At 41.3% G+C, this 20,725-nt stretch overlaps 1 protein-coding gene across 1 annotated transcript in view; it reads left to right on the plus strand.

Annotated features, from left to right (window-relative positions):
* LOC123394236 (zinc finger protein 25-like) overlaps positions 1–19,061 on the plus strand; it is a 55,787-nt gene extending 36,726 nt beyond the window's left edge. Inside the window, 4 exon segments of the mRNA XM_045087999.1 lie at positions 14,833–14,929; positions 17,292–17,424; positions 17,426–18,223; positions 18,226–19,061. Of these exon segments, the coding sequence (XP_044943934.1) occupies positions 14,833–14,929; positions 17,292–17,424; positions 17,426–18,223; positions 18,226–18,354 (1,157 nt within the window). The 3' untranslated portion in view covers positions 18,355–19,061.
* The last annotated feature ends 1,664 nt before the right edge of the window (positions 19,062–20,725 follow it).

The following is a 20,725-nucleotide window of genomic DNA, read 5'->3' on the forward strand; positions in this document are numbered from 1 at the left end:
TTAAGATTTTATTTATCCATTTGAGAGAGAGAAAGTGCAGCAGACAGAGGGAGAAGCAGGCCACCTGCGGACCAAGGAAACCGATGCAGGATTCGATATCAAGACTTTGGAATCGTGATCCAAGTCCATGAACCACCCAGGCATCTCTGATTTGGTTCTTCTTACGTCTTGTATGATCCTGTTACCATCCTCCTACTTTACTTTCTCAACACTGTGTGTGTGTGTGTGTAAGCTCCTTCAATGTCCTTATCTACTAATGATGCCATCAGTTTCACATCCAGACTCATTTCTATTGATTCTCTCTTCATTAGAGATCACACATTTCTGTTTGTTTGCATGTCTCAGGACTTTTAGATTTGATGCCAGACATTGTAAATTTTATTCTATGGGTTACTGTTACTTTGTATCCCTCTAAAATGTATTATCTTTGTTCTGGGATGCATTTAAGTTGGAAACACTTCAAGCTCTTTGATACTTCTGTTTAACGTTTTTAGGAGACTCCCAGAAAGTCTCTGGTCTAAAGTTACTCTGGACTTACTCCTGCAGTGGTGCCTTCGGAGTGCTTTGCCAGATGTCCCACGTGTCAGGAGACCTTTCCACTCCAGATGGGTGAAATACAAATTCTCTCCAGCCTGTGTATTCTGAAGATTGCTTTGATACTCCTTTCTTGGGGTCCATCTCCCAACCTCGGGTCGTTTCCTTCTGCCCACACAGTGGGCAGTCACACCCAACAGAACTCCAGAACTCTCCCTCTCTTTGCAGCTCCTCAAATCCTAGTTCAGCCATCACGTCCCAAATGAGAGTCTGTGGATTTCTTTTCTCCCCAAGAGAAGTGTTTATGACTTCATCTCCAGTTTTTCAGCTTTTCACTTTACCTAGCATTATGGCATGTCTCTGTTTTATTTTGTATTATTCCTTGAGGCTTACAAGTTATCTCTCAATAAATTGCAAGCCCCTTGAGAGCAGAATCCATGACACACCCTTTTCAAAGTCCCCACTGCACATCACAAAATGTGTAGTGTGCACAGGGTGCATCATAAAGGTCAATGGAATGAATGAATAAAGGCATTTGTCATATGTCCTCATTAATTAATGTGGGAGAATTTGGGCCTCTGTCTAACATTGCAGGAAAATGAAATACATTTTCCAATAGTTGCCTTTGCTCAACTTTCTCCCCCTCAGTCTTTCTGCATAATTTCACCAGTGACAGGAAGGAGGGCATAATAAGCACATTCATTAAATTTGTAGAGGATTCCAAATCCAAAGGGAATCGTAATCTCAAAATATAAGATTAGGGTTAATTCTGTCCTTGGCAAGTAGGATGAGCAATCACAAAGTAAGTAAAATTAAATGAAACTACAAGGTATTAAATTTTAGAAAGAAATTAAGCCACCTGCCATGATAGAGATGGTTGGAACCACGTAAGATTGTAGAAGCTATAGTGAATCACAAGCTGAAAATGTGTCAAAAAAATGAAATTTCCTGTTGTTATAAGATGCTTTGTAAAAGTGGCAAAGATAATTATCCTTTTACAGTCATAATTGTACAACCCTTATAAAATCCTGTGGCAGTTTTTGAGGTCTGTTTTTGATAGCATTAGCAAATAAAGGGTTTTAAGATGAAAGCTATTAAATTGTTGCAAATGGAACCCATGAAGAGAACTTATTCCCTTTTTCCCTTTTGCTCTTTTATTTTTCTGCAAGAACAAGGTGCATGTACAGAAAATTAGCTTCCTGTAACAAAGAAAACATGCAAACAAAAAGGAACAACCACTGCCTATAACTGAAACCAAAGCACTAGCCTTAGCGTTGGGAGACAGTAAGTGAGAAACATGACACACTATTATGAACATTGACTAGCATTTAAGTGGGGGCTGCACTGACCTCTTCCAGGCATGCAAAAGAGTGTCTAGCATTCAAATAGCTTTTTTAACTTTTCAGTATATCATAAATATAATATCTAAACCTCACAGTGAATTTGTGAAATATTATTTCCATTGTACAGATGACAAAATTGAGTAGTTTTTTAAAAACTTTTTATAAGGATTTATTTAGTTATCTGAAAGAGAGAGTGTTGGGGGTAGGGCAGAGGGAAAGAATCTCAAACAGACTCCTTACTGAGTGTGGAGTCCAATGCGGGGCTCGATCTCACAACCCTGAGATCATGACCTGAGCTGAAATCAAGAATCAGATGCTCAACTGACTGAGCCACCCAAGCCTCCCTAAAATTGAGTGATTTTGAAGACATGAGCCCCATTTTAAGTCAGGTGGCTAAGCAGCATAGTCTAGACAGAAATAGTAATCTGTACAATACTGTGTCAAATGAACAGTAATCCCAAATAAATATGGTGTAATATTTTGAAAGCACCAATGTGCTATGAAATGGAAGATGGTAAATATTATTTTCTGTGGCCTGGAGATTGGACCCTCCTGAAAAAGTACTCTTAGGAATTCCCATGAATTCCTTCAGTATTCAGGGGAAAAGAAAATGTATTAGTTATTTTCCAGATTGTGACACTAAGAAACCCAAAACGTTTGTCTTTCATGAGCTTTCTTCTTGGGGGTAAGTTGAGCATTAATATTATAAGCTTACAGTGCTGCCAACTCCTTCCCTATTGTGCATGGGTCAGTGATTTCAGTGACTGTGCCACCTCCAATCACTTATTTATTGTTAGGTTGTTTTATATTCCTCTTTAGAAATGATAAGTTGGAGTACGCAGGTGGCTCAGTCCGTTAAGCATCTGACTTGATTTCAGCTCAGGTCACAATTCAGGTCGTGAGAGATCAAGTCCCACAGTCGGCTCCATGCTCAGCACAGAGTCTGCTTTGAGATTTCTCTCTCTCCCTCGCCCTTTGCTCCTCCCCACACCACATGTGCTCATGCTCTCTCAAATAATAAATCAATAAATCTTGAAAAACAAAAACGAACAAAAAACCAAAACAAACAAAAAGAATGTTAAGTTAATGACAGGGTCCCTTGAATTTCATGTTGAAGATTTGGACCCAAAAAAGGATAATGAAATTGATGTGGACTTGGAAGAATTATGCTTTGTAAGCAGACTGTCCGTGAGAACAGAAGGGAAAGAGGAGGGAATTAGCACAGAGGCTGTTTGGTAGATGGACCGTGAGTGAGTGTCCACCCAAGGTGGATGCTTTCTCTGGGAGTCCCCGGAGCAGATCAGCTGCTCCAAGGTGTGGATCAGACATGAGACTTGGGTCTGGGGAACAGATGGGGCAGTGGAATATGTTCTGGATCCGAGGGCTTTCGTGCAGCTGCTGTGGGAACCCCACTTCTCAGAGTCCTTTCCTGTCCTTTCTGTGTGTGCCTGCAGTTTTTCTTCACCGAAGAGAATTTTGCTGGCTTGGAAGTGTCTGACGACAGCATAATAGGTTGATAAATTAGGCTTCGTTAACTCAATAGAATATTTTTGGCAAAGAGAGGCTGTTCTGTAGCCACTTCTCATATTTATCTCTTGGCTTGACAAATCCCGAACAGGTAAAGACATATTCCACATAGTTACTATTCAAAAGTCTTGTCCCGTGAGCCTAAAATTGCCTTTTGTAGGATAACAAGTGCGATCATGTGAAGGAATTTGGTCATTCAGTTGACTGACCACCACTGGTGTGAAATTATATGACCCTAGAAAGCCTTTTCTGTCATTTTACCATGCTCTGCAGCTCGGGAAATTCTGGGGTTGGCGGGGGGGAATTCCTAGGTCTGTCTGGAAACATAAACTTATAACAGTCTGGAAATGAAAGAGACCCGGAGATCATTTTATTCCCTCATTCTACAGATGAGGGTACTGTATCACACACAGGGTGCCTCACTCGGAATGTTCTAGAAGGTACTAGTGTCGCCACTGTTCTGTCCTGGCTTCTCTGGAGAGATGTTGGTCTTTCACAGTGGAAGCCAGCAAACCTCTTTATAGGTCTCTCTCTATTCACGAAGCCTGGGAATCCATCTCTGTCCTCCTCATTGCTCTCCATTGCCTCCCAGGAAACCCAAAGGTCCCTTTGCCACTGGCCCCTGGGCCTCACTGGCTGTTTGTTTAAGTCGGCATCCCTATGGCAATAGGTCCTGTTCAGGGTCAGGTGCGGTTAATGCTTTATTATTTTCTAGTTATGATGTTTGTGATGCTAATTGTTTATAGCAACAGACAGTAGGAGCCTATGCAGACTTTATTTTGACAATCTGGCATTTGACAGGAATAAAACGGAAGACACATTTTGAGGATAAAAGACCAGCAGTTTAATCTTGGTGTCACGGGTGTCAAGGTGGTCATAAAAATTGAAGGTTTCTTACCAAAAGTGGCTTTGTAGGGAAGAGCCCAGCTTCTGACTTTCACCCACTTTATTTGGTATAAGGCCGTATGAAACGTGGTAGAATGACCCTCAAGCAGGGAGTATATCCATGCATTTATATGGTCAAATTGGAAGGGGTCGAATCAAACTAGTGATGCAATAAACTGAATAAAGTGAGTATTTTCTTAACAAAAAAGCGATGCCAGAAATGGGGAGAGAGGAAGTAAGAAGAAAAGGCTTGTATAAATAACTGGAATTCTGAGAGCTTATCACCAAATAGTCATGTTGTCCTACAGAGAAAATAAAATGCAGAGAAAACAAGAGGGAAAAAAGTACATGTGTCACAGCAAACGATCTCACCAAGGGTTACTGAAACCCACGATGAATAACCAAGGTCAATGTAGACTACCAATGCTGCATCATAAGTCAATGTAGACTACCAATACTGCAAAGAGAGGAGTTTCAAACATTACCCTCTTCAACTTTAGGCTACAGTAAACGCTTAATGTTATTTGTGGTTTTGCTTGACATTTGTTGAGCAGGAATACTATTAATTCCTATTATTTATTGATTATCATGGGCTAGGTGATTTATGCATTACGTTTGCCATGACCACACAAGATGTGTATTTTTTTGCAGGAGAGCATGTGATTTGTAATTGATGGAATCAGATGGATCTATCCGGTTCCCAGGCTAACGCCTTTCCAGGACACCAGAGCTTCCTTAGGTGTGTTCCGTAGTGTTTACAAACACTAATGTGTGTGAATCACTGGGGGTGTTTCTGACAGGCTCCGTGGTGATGTCCGTGCTGGTGACCATGGGGACCACACTTAGCACACTCACCACAAGTAGCAAAGTTCTAGAGTGCAGTATTTCCAGAGTATTTCTATAGATATGATTAAAACAAAAAACATACTCTTAGCAAAACAGGGAAGACGGGGCTAAGCAGGACTGAACTGATCTTCTTACAGGTCTTCTTGGAGCCTTGAACTTGCTCATGTACATTGGGAACTGAGAGGAAAAGAGCATATATCCCATCTTTCAAATCTGTTTGGCTGCAGAAATTTTTTTCTCATAAAGCATACCTCAGGATCAGTGTTCACTTTCAAAGTATTGTTTTCCATCAGGTTGTTTCAAGGGAATGCCTTTTCTGGAAAATACTGAAACAAAGACTTGGCAGCAGTCAGAAGGGGGTAAAATTATATGACCGTTACGATGCCTCGTGGTTACTGGAGTTGGGAAAGGATGGAGGGGCATGAGGAGGAGGAGACAAGGATGAATAAAGTGGGACTTGTGCCTTCAAGGAGAGCTCAGCCTGGTGAAAATACATGTAGAAAATCCACTGCAGGGCAGGATGAAATGAATTCTAAATGTAGGTTAAAAATAAAAAAAAACAGGGGCGACTGGGTGGCTTAGTGGATTAAAGCCTCTGCCTTCGGCTCAGGTCATGATCTCAGGGTCCTGGGATCGAGCCCCGCATCGGGATCTCTGCCCAGCAAGAAGTCTGCTTCCTCCTCATTCTCTCCGCCTGCCTCTCTTCCTGCTTGTGATCTCTGTCTGTCAAATAAATAAATAAAATCTGAAAAAATAAATAAAATAAAAATTAAAAAAAAACATGCAGCGAGAAATAGAGAAGGTAACTGTTTGTTCTAAGCTTTTGTTAGTAGTATTGAATTCTTGTTTTTTTCCTGTATCTGATGCTTCCTTTAGTGAAATCCTTAGATCTTGTGGAAATTGCTTGTTTAGGGTCAGAACATTTTCCAGATTGAGCATTTTCCTGCATTAGAACTCTGGCCTTTCCCGACTTCTCCATGGGGGCCAGGCCAGAACATCAGTGATTTTTTTTTTCTCCCAAGAACGTGTCCTGCATGATTTTACACATCAGTGTTCTGAATTTCTTCTTCAATTCAGCTATTTTATGGGGGGGGGGGGGGGGGGCGGGGAGTGGTGAGGACTTGGATCATTCCAGAGGGGGAGATCTGGGGCAGTCGGTAGCAAAGGGCACTCTGCATTACCACCTGCATGTGGCACCCTTGGGTGGCCATTAGAAAGGGCTTTGTTGGGGCACCTGGGTGGCTCAGTGGGCTAAAGCCTCTGCCTTCGGGTCCTTGGGATCGAGCCCCGCATCGGGCTCTCTGCTCGGTGGAGAGCCTGCTTCCTCCTCTCTCTCTGCCTGCTTGTGATCTCTGACAAATAAATAAATAAAATCTTTTAAAAAGGGTGGGGGGGCTTTGTTTGTCCTAGCCCCTAGTTCCCCTTGGATCTGATCTCAGAAGTCTCAAGTAAATGCATCTATGTCGCTCTTTTGTCAGCCAGAGCTAAGAACTCTGGTTCTTCCAGACAGAGACAGCCACAGGATCTTTGCTTTCAAATGGAAAGTCTGGTTGTATGATTGCTGACCTATTCAGTATGTAGAACAGTTGTATAAACCCCATGTTCCAAGAGGAATCATGAAATTTTGCTGTCAGCTTTTGCTGCTGTAGCTCTTCTCTTTCTAGATCACTCTGTCATTCCATCATTTTTTTTCCTCCTCAGGGTCTAGAATCATTTGTTTTCAGTTTACCTATTCTTTTGGACATTTAGCTTTCTTTTGATCTGATTCTGTCTCTTATGGCACCTCCTTTTCTCTTAAAAATTGCCATGATAAACAGCAAACAAACCACAAATGTGGTATCTATCGCCTCATTTTTTTTTTAAGATTTTATTCATTTATTTGACAGAGAGACACAGCGAGAGAGGGAACACAAGCAGGGGAGAGTGGTAGAGGGAGAAGCAGGCTCCCCACCGAGCAGGGAGCCCAAGGCAGGGCTCGATCCCAGGTTCCTGGGATCATGACCTGAGCCAAAGACAGATGCTAAATGACTGAGCCACCTAGGCATCCCAGTATCAACTCATTTTTAAAGTGTTTTTTTTGATTAAAAAAAATTAAAAAAAAAATAATAAAGTGGTTTTTGGATTTTAGAGCATTCTGGTTTAATAGTTGATGATGAAGTTCTTGAACCTAAGTCAGGTTCGGTGGGGTGAGGAGGTTCGGAGCCGACGACTAAAGAAAGAATTCTTAAGACGTCGTTGGTGCAAAATGGTGGTTTATTAAAGCACGGGGACAGGACCCGTGGGCAGGAAGAGCTGCTGCCCCGGGTTGTGAGGGTGGGCATGTTATATACCCTGCAGTTGGGGGGAGGTGGTGAAGGGATGGGAGGCTTCAACAGAGTCCTCACATGTTAGGGAGGGCCTACAAGGTGCCGGGGGGGAGTCCTTGCCCTTATGGCTTGATCAGTGTCGTCTTTAGGTCAGGCATTAACGTCAAGATAGTTGGGAGATTCTTGGTGGGGTATTATGATCCGGCTATCATTTACATTCCCTTCTACCTCAGTCTCCTCCAGTTTATGGTGGGAGGGGGACATTAGGGCTTCAGGAACCGAGAGTTATTTGCCTCTGGAAATTTGTGTTATTGATACGGTAACCTCCCTGTTTAGGTCTCTAGGGACATTTGTAGAGCAAGGGAGATTCCTGTTCTGCAGGATTGCAATCCCTGCAAGTTAACTATTTATCGTTTTATGGCGATCAGGGGTGCCTGAGGAATGCTACACATATGGAGGGGAGCAGGTGAAGAGGGGGTGCAAGGCGCCAGCTTTTACTTTGTCCTCAGCCAGCCTCCTGCTCCCTCATCAATAGTCACAAAAGCTCTGTATTAAAAACATGTTGAACATGCTTGGAGGGTACAGCTGACCCCCATGGCATTTTCGGATTTAGTAATTTTTATTTTGGCCACATGTGGTTCCTCTCAGATTCAATGAAAGTTCGTGGCACCTAGATCCGAATGGTTCCAAAGGCCGTGGGTGAACCTAGACAGTACCAGTGTCTCTCTGTATCCATATGACTTTGTAGTCCTCTGGTGATCTGAGTGTAATCAGTAATGCCTATGGCATAGAAAATTTAATTCTTTGTGAAAAATGGCCATCAAGTGAAAGAAATAATTTTAACAAAATACGAAAATATGTTTAACTTGTGGTATGAGGATATACACAGGAAACACGTGATTTCCTATTAAAATGTGATGCAGAAAAAGGCACCTGAATAAACATCTCAGTAATCTCAATTTGAGGGACTCAGGGATGTTAGCCTCAGGAGTGTGTTACCCACCTTTCCGTGCATGAGGGAAAGCATTGTAATGAAGATGGCTGCCTAGGGGACCTGAGGGAAGGCTCACAATGCGCAGGAAGGTGGAAAGACAGAAGGCTTTAGATGGCCACACAAGGAACTGTTGGGTTTAAATAGCTGACTTTGGTAATACAAAGAATTAGAAATCTTAGTTCATGATCTTGCTTGTCACAAAATGAAAGTGCATGTGTGAGTTTCACATGGCTGTGTCATAAAAGTGATGTTCAGGGAAATATGTTGCCTTAACTTCACATTTCTCTTGTTGTTTATTCTTCTTCTGGGGGGGGTGAGTTACGCACCTTGTGATTTCAGGAGCATTTTTAAACCCAGAAGCACTTACAACACCCCTTCGACCTTGACTTTATCCAGTGTGGCCTTCTTGGTATTTCTTGCTTCAGTTCTAACACTTCTGCCCATTCTTACCTTCGGCCTTTCCTCATCTCTGGCCTGGATGATAAGAACAGCCTCCTAATTGATCCATTTGTCCTAAGATTCCTTACTCAGACTCCCCTACACACTGCTACCAGGATTCTTTCCCCAAAACAAAACAAGCCTTAACGATAATCTGTTCATACAGCAAATCAACTTCTAGAAGATTCTCCTCACACATAAGGGTATGGATGTATGTATCCAAACATTTATTCCCATTTTATTTGTGACAAAACAATTGGGTGACTTAAGTGTCTATCATATGGAAAAAATGACATTTTTTCTAATGCCTACCTACTATACCAGAAATCAGCGAACTTTTTCTGTAAAGAGCTAAATAGTCATATTTTAGGGGTTTCATGCTATATGATCTCTGCCATGATTACTTGACTCTGCTCTTACATCAGGAAAGCAGCCAAAATGATGGGCGCCTTTGGGTAGCTCAGTTGGCTAAGCCTCTGACTCTTGGTTTCAACTCAGGTCATGATCTTGGGACGGTGGGATCTAGCCCCACATCGGGGTCTGTGATTGGCATGGAGTCTGCTTAGGATTCTCTCTCTCACTCTGCCCCTCCCTTGTGTGGACTCATGCATCTCTCTCTCTCTCTCTCTCTCTTTCTCTAAAGCAAATAAATAAATCAAATCTTAATGAAAAAAACAAAAAAAGTGGCCAAAAAGATGATCCATAAAATAATGAGCATGACTGTGTTCCAATAAAACTTTATTTGCAAAAAAAAAAATAAAAATAAAATAAAAAAAAAAATAAAAAAATAAAACACTTTATTTGCAAAAACAGAGACATGCTGATTTGGCCCCTGGGCCTGAAGGCTGCCAATCCCTGGCATAGATTACAGTATGTATATTAAGGATAATAAGATAGGGGCACCTGGGTGGCCCAGTTGGTTAAGCAACTTCCTTTGGCTCATGTCATGATCCTGGAGTCCTGGGATTGAGTCCCACATCAGGCTCACAGCTCCATGGGGAGTCTGCTTCTCCCTCTGACCTTCTCCCCTTCTCCCTCTGACCTTCTCCCATCTCATGCTCTCTCTCACACTCTCTCTGTCTCTCTCAAATAAATAAATAAAATCTTTAAAAAGAAATTGATGAGATAAATCTGCATGTGCTGGCAGGGAAGGATATCAACAATATACTCTTGGGCAAAATAGTATGCTACTAATATATCCTATGTTTGTCATTTTATCTTTCTTGGTGTTTCTATCTTTGTTAAAAAGATAAATGTCCATATTTATCTTTGTATATTTATCTATATACCTATATCCATATCTCTCTATATTTATATATAGAGAGATATATACACATATACAAACAGATACAGGGAGACAGAGACAGATGCAAGCAAAGGAATAAATAGATAAAATAGATGGTACAGTATGCACAAAAAAGAAAAAGTCCAGAAGAATATACACCAAATAGTACTAGGAGCTCTTCTGAGAGAGGATAGGTAGGAAAGCAAGGAAATCCTCCATTTTCATATACTTGTGTATTGTTTAAAACATCCACTTGGCTATGTATTATATTTACATTACAGAAAAATACTGAAATGATGAGTTATCTGAAATCTGAGCCTATCTCTCCACTAGTAAAAGACCTGTTGTTTTGCATTGTCTATAAGATAAACTGTAAGCAATTTACCATGATCTGCCCCTGGCACCTGCTCTCAAATCATCCTGCCTGCTCTGCAAGCCCCCTTACTCCCCACAGCACACTGGGCCATTTTTTTTGACTGACTCCTGCACACATGATGCTTCCTTTTCTCTCTAGTCGGCTCCTTCTTAGCTTGGGGAGATTTTTACACTGAAATTTTAAAATGTTCGGTGAAGTCTACAACATAGACTCGTATGGAAAAATGTTTTAAATATCCCCATATTATTCATATTGTTCATATTATTCATTAATGATCTGTAGGAGAAGGGTGCACATGTGGGTATGCTTTCTTGTTTGTGGACTTGGGTGTTTTCAGCATCATCTAAGTAGCCAACACAAACATTGTAAGTCAAATAGCCCAGTCTGAGATGTTGATTTATAGCTATATTCACAGTGAATGTATTCAGCTGTAGTAATAGAATACCCTGTTAATGGGCTAGATAATGAGTGATTACTTGTCTCAAATATGAAGTCTATAGGAAAGCAGGTATGGATTTTTAATGACCAGCTCAACGCTGGCATCAGGGGCAAATGTCCTTTTTCATCTTTAAACTTTTTAAAAAATATTTATCTATTTGACAGAGACACAGCGAGAGGGGAACACAAGCAGGGGGAGTAGGAGAGGGAGAAGCAGGCTTCCCACTGAGCAGAGAGCCCAATGGAGAGCACATTCCCAGGATGCTGGGATCATGACCTGAGCCAAAGGCAGACACTTAACGACTGAGCTACCCAGGCGCCCCTCATCTTTACATGTACTATTTCTTAGCACATTGGCTTCCATCCCATTCTTGTTGCTTCATCGTTGTGGGCTTGCTCAGCACCACCAAGAATCACGTCCATATTTGAGGCAGAAATGAAAGAATAGGAGCAAAAGTCCTCTGTTCTTGGTCTTCAAATTCTGAAAGAGAAGTCTTGACTAGCACTCTTTCCCTTACTTTTTTTTCCATCTTTTTTTTTTTTAATAAACATATAATGTATTTTTATCCCCAGGGCTACAGGTCTGTGAGTCGCCAGGTTTACACACTTCACAGCACTCACCATAGCACATACCCTCCCCAATGTCCATAACCCCACCCCCCTTCTCCCAACCCCCCCTTCCCCCAGCAACCCTCAGTTTGTTTTGTGAGATTAAGAGTCACTTATGGTTTGTCTCCCTCCCGATCCCATCTCGTTTCATTTATTCTTCTCCTACCCCCCCCCAGCCCCCCACGTTGCATCTCTACTTCCTCATATCAGGGAGATCATATGATAGTTGTCTTTCTCCAAATGACTTATTTCACTAAGCATGATACCCTCTAGTTCCATCCACGTCATCACAAATGGCAAGATTTCATTTCTTTTGATGGCTGCATAGTATTCCATTGTATACATATATGCCACATCTTCTTTTTTTTTTTTAAGATTTTTATTTATTTATTTGACAGACAGATCACAAGTAGGCAGAGAGGCAGGCAGAGAGAGAGAGGAGGAAGCAGGCTCCCCACTGAGCATCGAGTCCGATGCGGGGCTCGATTCCAGGAAGTTGGGATCATGACGAAGGCAGAGGCTTTAACCCACTGAGCCACCCAGGTGCCCCACCACATCTTCTTTATTTATTCATCTGTGATGGACATCTAAGTTCTTTCCATAGTTTGGCTATTGTAGACATTGCTGCTATAAACATTTGGGTGCACATACCCCTTCGGATCACTACGTTTGTATCTTTAGGGTATATGCCCAGAAGTGCAATTGCTGGGTCATAGGGTAGTTCTATTTTCAACTTGTTGAGGAACGTCCATGCTGTTTTCCAGAGTGGTTGCACTAGCTTGCATTCCCACCAACAGTGTAGGAGGGTTCCCCTTTCTCCAGATCCTCACCAGCATCTGTCATTTCCTGACTTGTTAATTTTAGCCGATTTAGAAATGGGAATTATCTGATCCCTGCCTTGTCAGATATTCCTACTGATAAAAAGGATCAGGAAGGCTTTCCATTCACAGAAAAAAAAGGACAGCGTTACCACTCAGGCATTTCCTGATAGCTGCTCGGGGGTGGAGAGAGGGAGGGATTTGGGGGCGCCTGGGGGGGAAATGTATTCCTTAAACCTGAGTGTGCAATAGTTCTGGAATCCTTCCTGTCATTGGAGAGAGAATCAAGCTTCATGGGGCCAGAAAAAAGGGGGAGGGGCAACTGAAAGTAAAAGCCAAAAACCTCACCTGTATTCTTCATATGAATTCTGTCCTTTTGGAGCTTTACTGAATTGAAACTTGGCAATAATTACTATTTGGTAATTTCTTCCTTATCTGACAGCCTCCTTTGTGTGTTCCAATTTGGGAGCATCCCTAGGTGAGTTTAAAAAAGAATTTAGATCAGTTTTGCAAATTGCTAAAATATCAAACAGTAAATTTATCTTTGACATCCACATTAATAATCCAGTAACACTTTTATATTTATTATTCAAGAAGGAGTTTCAAGCTTGAAATTTTTCCTACATACTTCTCCAAGCATATTTGAACCTCAGCCTTGCACAATTAAATATCAGTCTCTGAGAAGTACTTATTTGGAAAACTCCAGGTACCCTTTTACTGTGTAAGACAGTCAGCTTTCTAGAAGATGAAGGACGATCTATGAAACCAATTAAGATTTCTACCTAGATGGGAGGGATTTTTGCAACTTTCAAACCTTATGCAAAAGGATTCTGCTATGAAAAAAAGGCTTAAAAACACATATTATCTTTCATAATATGAACGAAGAAGTGTCCCAAATCTTCTTAAACAGAAAATTCAATTCGATTTTAGCTCGTATCTAGAACTTCGCAGATGTCTGCACAGAGTCCCCGCTGCAATCCTTCCCCTTACCACCACCACCACCACCACCACCACCCCCCGCCGCCTGTGTAACCATGGCAATACCTGGAGCACGTTTGCTCAAGATTTCTGTGTTCTGGTTCCAGGTGGAAGAAAGCATGGGGTGTTGTAATGTGCTGTTGTAAACGACAAATCGTGGACTAGATCATGTTATGGGACGAATTAACGTGCAGCATATTGCAACACTCGGAGTGTTATCCACGGAAAATGGAGCGGAGAACTGGATTATCCCAGAGCAGAATTTGAGGAGAAGTGGCCTGAGGTTTAATGCTGCTGATGTTAGTGAGCGCAGAAGGGGGTGGGGAGTTTTTTTGTTCAGTAGAGGTGAGTGTGTAAGAAGGGAAATTTGTAGGAAAGATTGAGCTAGGGAGGGTGCCTGTTGTAGCTTCTCAACCCTAAGAGGCTTTTTTAACTTGCAGAGGTATTTGTAAACCTCATGTCCTAGCATACATGTTGTATGCATGTTGTAGTTCCAGAAGTCTGATCAGTTTTACACAAAACTGTGAGTGCTTGTTTAATTTGTGCGCTTGTTTATTTGTTTGCCCATTCATTTTGTTTGCATTGTCTTCTCTGTTGAAAAAGGCACTAGGTGATGATTGGCCTCTGTGGAGATTACTCCTCTTCCCTCTATAATAGCATAGTAGAGTGGCTGAAAGCAGAGACCATGGAGCCAGACTGCCTGGGTTTAGGCCTCAGTATTCTCGTCTGTAAAATGGGGATAAAAATAATTTCTACCTTATAAAGTTGTTACAAAAGAGTACATGAATTAGTGATTTTAAAGCCCTTAAAACAGTACCTAAAACAAAATATCCTGGGGCTTTCTGAGTGGCTCAGTCAGTTAAGTATCCAACTTTTAATCTCAGCGCAGGTCTTGATCTCAGGGTCATGAAATCAAGCCCTGTCATCACTGAGCATGGAGGCTGCTTAAGATTCTCCCTTTCTGGGGGTGCCTGGGTGGCTCAGTGCATTGAGCCTCTGTCTTCAGCTCGGGTCATGATCTCAGAGTCCTGGGATTGAGCCCCACATTGGTCTTTCTGCTCAGCGGGGGACCCGCTTCCCTCTCTCTCTCCCTGCCTCTCTGACTGCTTGTGACCTGTTTCCCTGTCAGGTAAATAAATAAAATCTTAAAACAAAAAAAAAATATTCTCCCTCTCCCTCTGCCCTTCCCACCTCTCCCCCACCACCGTTCACTTGTGCTCTATCTCTTAAAAAAAAAATTGTCTTAAGTAAAATTATTGCCTGTTATTAAGGAGATAATAATATAAAGGATTGCTCAGTATATGCTTATCTCTGTTAACATTGCTACTCAGAACTAGATGAACATCTGCCAAGCCTAAGTGGGACCTTCAATTGTTCTGCTAAAGCTGCATTTCCTCATCCTTCAGAATCCCTTAAATTTCAAGTAATCTGTATTACACAATTTCCCATTAATAGGTTACCATGTGAATAAGTCGAATGCAGTCTTCAAGCTGAAACAAGGAAAAGAAACCGTGGATATTGGAAGTGGAATTTCCATACCGGAATTACCCGGGTGAGTGAGGACCTGTGGCACCTGTTGCTAATGAGATGGTTGGTGCCTTTTGCATTATGAAATATTTTTAGGCATCTTTTAAAATGCCCTATAGTGGGGTGCCTGGGTGGCTAAGTGGGTTAAAGCCTCTGCCTTCAGCTCAGGTCATGATCCCAGGGTCCTGGAATCGAGCCCTGCATGGGGCTCTCTGCTCAGAGGTGAGCCTGCTTCCTCCTCTCTCCCAAGGATTCTTGGATCTGCATATGCAAGTACCATAAATCACACCTCCAGTTTTCGTTTTTTCCACATAAATTCCTCCTTTGCCACACTTTTAAAAATAGACTTCTCTTTCCTATATATGAAATCGAATTGCTGCCCAACCCCATCTTAGATTTTTATCTTTCTTCTAGAATTCCCAGTTACTGGAATTCTAGAACACTGTGATCTCAAATCTGATGATAAATTTTTCTCCAAATGTCCTTCCCTCCCTTTGCTAACAATGAGATGCCTCAGTTATTTTCAACACCGGTTTTATTAACTTCCTTTTTTCTCTTTAAACTCTGAAATATCAAATTATAAACCTTTATGCCTTTCCTCAACTACATTATTTCAGAGCTGATGCCTCCTTTTACATGTGGTTTGTCTTTCACACAAAGTATTAATTATTATCCCTTCTAAAATCTACCACACCTTACTCAGGAGTATTGTAACACGAAGATTTAAAAAGCTAAAAACAAGCCAAAAGACTACTAAGATGATCTCACTCTGCTTCTGTAAATGCTTTTTTTATACTCCTGACTTGTGTACTTAGCTGTTGCCAGGACCAGGAACAATGTCTGGTTTCTAGTAGTTGTTCACTAGGTATCTGTTGAGAGACTGAATGTGAATTTTAGTAAGAGGCAGGCACTGTCTTCTCTGTGCCCTTCACAGTAACTCCTGCAAGGGTTCCCCCTTTCCTAAGACCAGAGACACACAGGATCTTGGTTCCTGAGTGTCCCAGTTAGCCTTGTCCGGGTTCTCATCAAGCAGCATCTTCTGTCTTCCCCACAAATGCTACGAAATTCCAGTCCCAAGCCTCTGCTCATAATCTTTCGGTTTCTGTCAAGCATTTAAAGATGAATAAATATGAAGGTCAGTAAGGGTTCCAGAATGATGTTGAGTAATTCTTTAGAGATCATGTAGTAAATTGAAAAACAGAGAGGTGGGAACTAAACTATGAAAACAGGAGACCAAGCCTGAGAGCGAGAGCTCTAAGTGTGAAACTGTTCCTCCACACAAGGGGAAACCGGTGTGCCCAGAAAATCCCGTTGGCGTTGGCATCCGGATTGTTGTGTGCGGGTACAGAGGGAAGCAAGCAGAAGTTTACAGTCTGCTAAAATAACAAAGCAAATTAATTTTGAGCGACAAAGACCTGTTAGCTTTCCATCCAGTTTCATCTTTCCCCTGATATTCCAGTAGACATAGCTGTCTACTAATTTTTCTTTTCATCCGACTTACTCTTTCTTGTCTGTCATGGGCTTACAGCATTCTGAGTCCCAAAGTCGTCTTCAGCAGCACTCTAAAGATCCTTTCTTCTCTGCTCCCTATTCTCCACAAACCCCTTAACTTTTTCCTCCCAAGTTTTTAAAGTCATATTTTTTGTAAAGTGCTAGAAGTACTTAGGTTTATAACTACGTTTCTTCCTGGGTCTGGTACCATAGTTTTTAATGTTTATGTGTTTTTTCTAAACCAGTGGGTTAGAAGAAATTTGCATTTGAGAGTTAGTTTATTTGGGGAGATTGGCCTGAAGCCTAAGAATTAACGCTACAACCATACTAATAACATTGAGATTTATATAGTACTAAATTTTGGATTTCCTTATAGAAGATCTCTGGAAAATTCATGACAGAGGAGCAAAATGCCAGGAAATCCGAGCTGAAAATTCAAGGCAAGTCCAAGATTTTGATTTTAAGATTAGAAGCCTTGGAATAAGAACGCGAGTACTGGAAGTGGGACCACACTAGTTCACACTAAATGTGAGAAAACTAACACTGGAGTGCATTCCGAAGCATATAGCCCAAATGGGAAAGTTCTCTTCCATAATGGAGATCTTCTGTAGGACCAAGATATTCCAGCTTTGAAGTTGCCTTTTAATTCTTCTGAGGTACACAGTAAGGGAGGCATTGTAGATAGGTCTCAGGCATTTGAGAGACTCTGTGCATACAATGCAAGGGAAGGTTCCTTCTACCAAATGGTAAACCACAGTGGGTGTCAGAGAACATTCATAGTGGAGAAACTGTGAATCTACTCTATAGATTCTGTATCTATAGACATAAAAGTCTCTAGAAATTGGTTCTCAGCGAGTGTGCCTTAGACATTACTGAATTTGGAAATTTCTCCCCAGGAATAGAGAACTCACACAACACCAGCAAACTCAAGCCAGAGAGAAAATCCATAAATGCAACGAATGTGGAAAGTCCTTCTGCCAGAAGTCTATCCTCGTAATACATCAGCATATTCATTCGAAGGACAAAAGGACAAACCAGGGCATGCGGGGAATCTGGCTCTAGAAATGGAGACCGCACAGTACAACAGAAAACTCCCACCAGAGAGGAAACCTATGAATGTAAAGAGTGTAAAAAAACTTTCTATCACCTATCATCTCTTAGTAGACATTTGAGGACTCATGCAGGGGAGAAACCCTACGAATGTAATCAGTGTGAGAAATCCTTCTGCCAGAAGCCACACCTTGTAGAACATCAGAAAACACACACAGGAGAGAAACCCTTGGAGTGTAATGAATGTGGGAAGTTCTTCTATGTTAAGGCATACCTCATGGTACATCAGAAAACACACACAGGGGAGAAACCGTATGAAGGTAAGGAATGTAGGAAATCCTTTTCCCAGAAATCACACCTCACAGTACATCAGAGAACACATACGGGGGAGAAACCTTACAAATGTAAGGAATGTGGGAAATTCTTTTCTAGAAATTCACACCTCAAAACTCATCAGAGAACTCACACAGGAGAGAAACCCTATGGATGTAAGGAATGTGGGAAATGCTTCTACCAGAAGTCAGCCCTCTCAGTACATCAGCGAACTCACACAGGGGAGAAACCCTTTGAATGTAATAAATGTGGAAAAAGCTGTTACTATAAATCAGACCTCACAAAACATCAGAGAAAACACACAGGGGAGAAGCCCTATGAATGTCATGAATGTGGTAAATCTTTCTCCGTGAATTCAGTCCTCAGATTACATCAAAGGATGCACACAGGAGAGAAACCCTATGAATGTAAGGAATGTGGGAAATCCTTCTCTCAGAAGTCACATTTTTTATCATACATGAGAGAAAAAAACACACAGGGGAGAAACCCTATGAGTGTCAGGAGTGTAGGAAAACTTTTATGCAAAAATCAAAACTTACCACACATCAGAAGACACACACAGAAGGAAACAGCTGAAAAATACTATGTATTGGGAACTTCTTTTGGAATTCATCCTTTAGAATAATTGGATAATTCACACAAGACAAAAAACTTAGGAATATCATCTATCTCAGAAAATTTTGGTCACAGTCTGCCTTGACAGAAAACAAAAGACACAGAAATTCTTTAAATCTATAAGGGAGAGGTTTTGACAACATGTCAGACTTAACTAAGTACCAGACAACCGACAAATTATAAAATCTGAGGGAGACCATTCGTTCAGAAGTCCTAGTAGATTGCACAACACAGAAATCACATGAGAGAAATCCTATAAAAACAAATGAGTATCAGGAAGTTTTCTGACAAGGCAGCCATCGGTAGATGCCAAAGCTCACCTGAGACGCTCCTATCAGTCCCCTTCCTGAGCATTCCAAAATCGCTGACGCCAGGTGCACTTGGAGCACTCAGAGGTGTAACTGCATAGACCGCCTGTATCGAGAAATGCTGCTTCCGTGAACTGCAGATCCACGATGCCAGGCTAGAACCTTTGCAAGCATTCCAGATATGTGCAAGTTTCTTGACAAAAATTCAAGGAGAATCTGTACTGAGTGGGGTTAACAGATACGCCAGAAGTCATGTTGCAGCAATTAGATTCTGAGGGGTTTTCTTTGCTTTTTGAGTTTTCTTTGTTTTTTTTTTTTTTTTTAAGAAACCTACCAATGTCCAGACATTTTAAGCTTTTTTTTTTTAAGATTTTATTTATTTAACAGACAGAGATCACAAGTAGGCGGAGAGGCAGACAGAGAGGAGGAAGCAGGTTGCCCACTGAGCAGAGAGCCCCATGTATGGCTCGATCCCAGGACCCTGGGACCATGACCTGAACTGAAGGCAGAGGCTTTAACCCACTGAGCCACCCAGGCGTCCCCATTTTAAGCTTTTTAAAAAGGACAAACACATTGAAAAAACCAGGTGACATCCTTGCACACATGTGAAGAATCCTTTAGTATGTAGAACTAATGTGAGTCAGCGCACTGCAAGACAGGCTGTGGATGTTTATGTGCACGTGGATCCATCCGTATTTGTACATAAGGAAATATGTAGCTTTGGTTCAGTAGTTTTCACGAATGTGAACATACTTCACATTATGTCTGGGCAGTGACTCCTGCTGTTGCTCTAATGTGTATTTTAAGTGTAATGTTCTTTTAAAATTGTAACGTTTCTTTTTCTCCTTTTTTATTTGTATTTTTTAATGAATATAGACGTTACTGAACCAATTGTTAAGAAAGGTCAGTGAATTTTACATTAGGGGCACATTTATTCATAAGAAAAGACAAATTATTTTTAAAAACAGCTAAAAACAATGCTATGTAAAGTAGTAGTATCTATCTTACTGTTGATATTTTAGCGGGGTGCAGAGCTATCTGCATTAGAATTTTGTATGTTTTAAGAATGTTCTTCACTGCCTTTTTCTTCAGAGTAGAAGCAACATTGTAGTGGTTAAGAGTGGGAACTCCAAACTCTTTTGGCCACAGCTCAAATTCCAGCATGGGGCATGCCACTTAACCTCTCTGTGCCTGTTTCCTTTTCTATAAAAGAGAAGTGATAATAATGGGATTGCTTTGAGGTATAAATGAGTTAATATTTTTAGAGCACTTAGAATAGTGTCTGAGACACAAGAAAAGCACATGTTAGATATTATTATCATTATAATTTGTATTTCTTCAATAATGTTGGAGAAAAAAAAGTTTGCTACCAGCATTCACCACTCACATTATTGCTGTAGTGCCTTGGTTTGGCTTAGTTGTGCCTTTTCCCACAAGTGACTCAGATATTCAGATGGGACCCAAAGCCTGTTTCTGTAGCCTACAAGCCAAGAGTGATTTTGCATTTCTAAGTGGGTGGAAGCAAATAAAGAATATTTTGTGACATGTGAAATTATATTCAAATTTCAGTGTCCATAAATAAAGTTTTAGAACACTATTAGAACACTAATAAATATCATTTGTCTCTTTTTTTTTTTAAAGATTGTATTTATTTATTTGACCGAGAGAGATCACAAGTAGGCACAGAGGCAGGCAGAGAGAGAGAGAGGCAGGCAGAGCGAGAGAAAGGGGAGGAAGCATGCTCCCTGCTGAGCAGAGAGCCTGATGCAGGACTCGATCCCAGGACCCTGAGATCACGACCGGAGCCGAAAGCAGTGACTTAACCCACTGAGCCACCCAGGTGCCCCCTCATTTGTCTCTTTTGCCTGAGGCTGCCTTCAGCACTACAAGAGAGTTGAGTAGTTCTGACAGAGACCATATGGCTCACAGAGCCTACCCAGCTACTGTCTGGCACTTTACAAAATTAAGTTTTTCTATTACTTAGAGCTGAAAACACCACAATCAATGTATATGATGTACTTTTC

Source organism: Mustela putorius, unplaced genomic scaffold (assembly GCF_011764305.1).
Source record: "Mustela putorius furo isolate JIRA1106 unplaced genomic scaffold, ASM1176430v1.1 tig00002074_pilon_pilon_pilon, whole genome shotgun sequence".
Taxonomy (NCBI): Eukaryota; Metazoa; Chordata; class Mammalia; order Carnivora; family Mustelidae; genus Mustela; species Mustela putorius.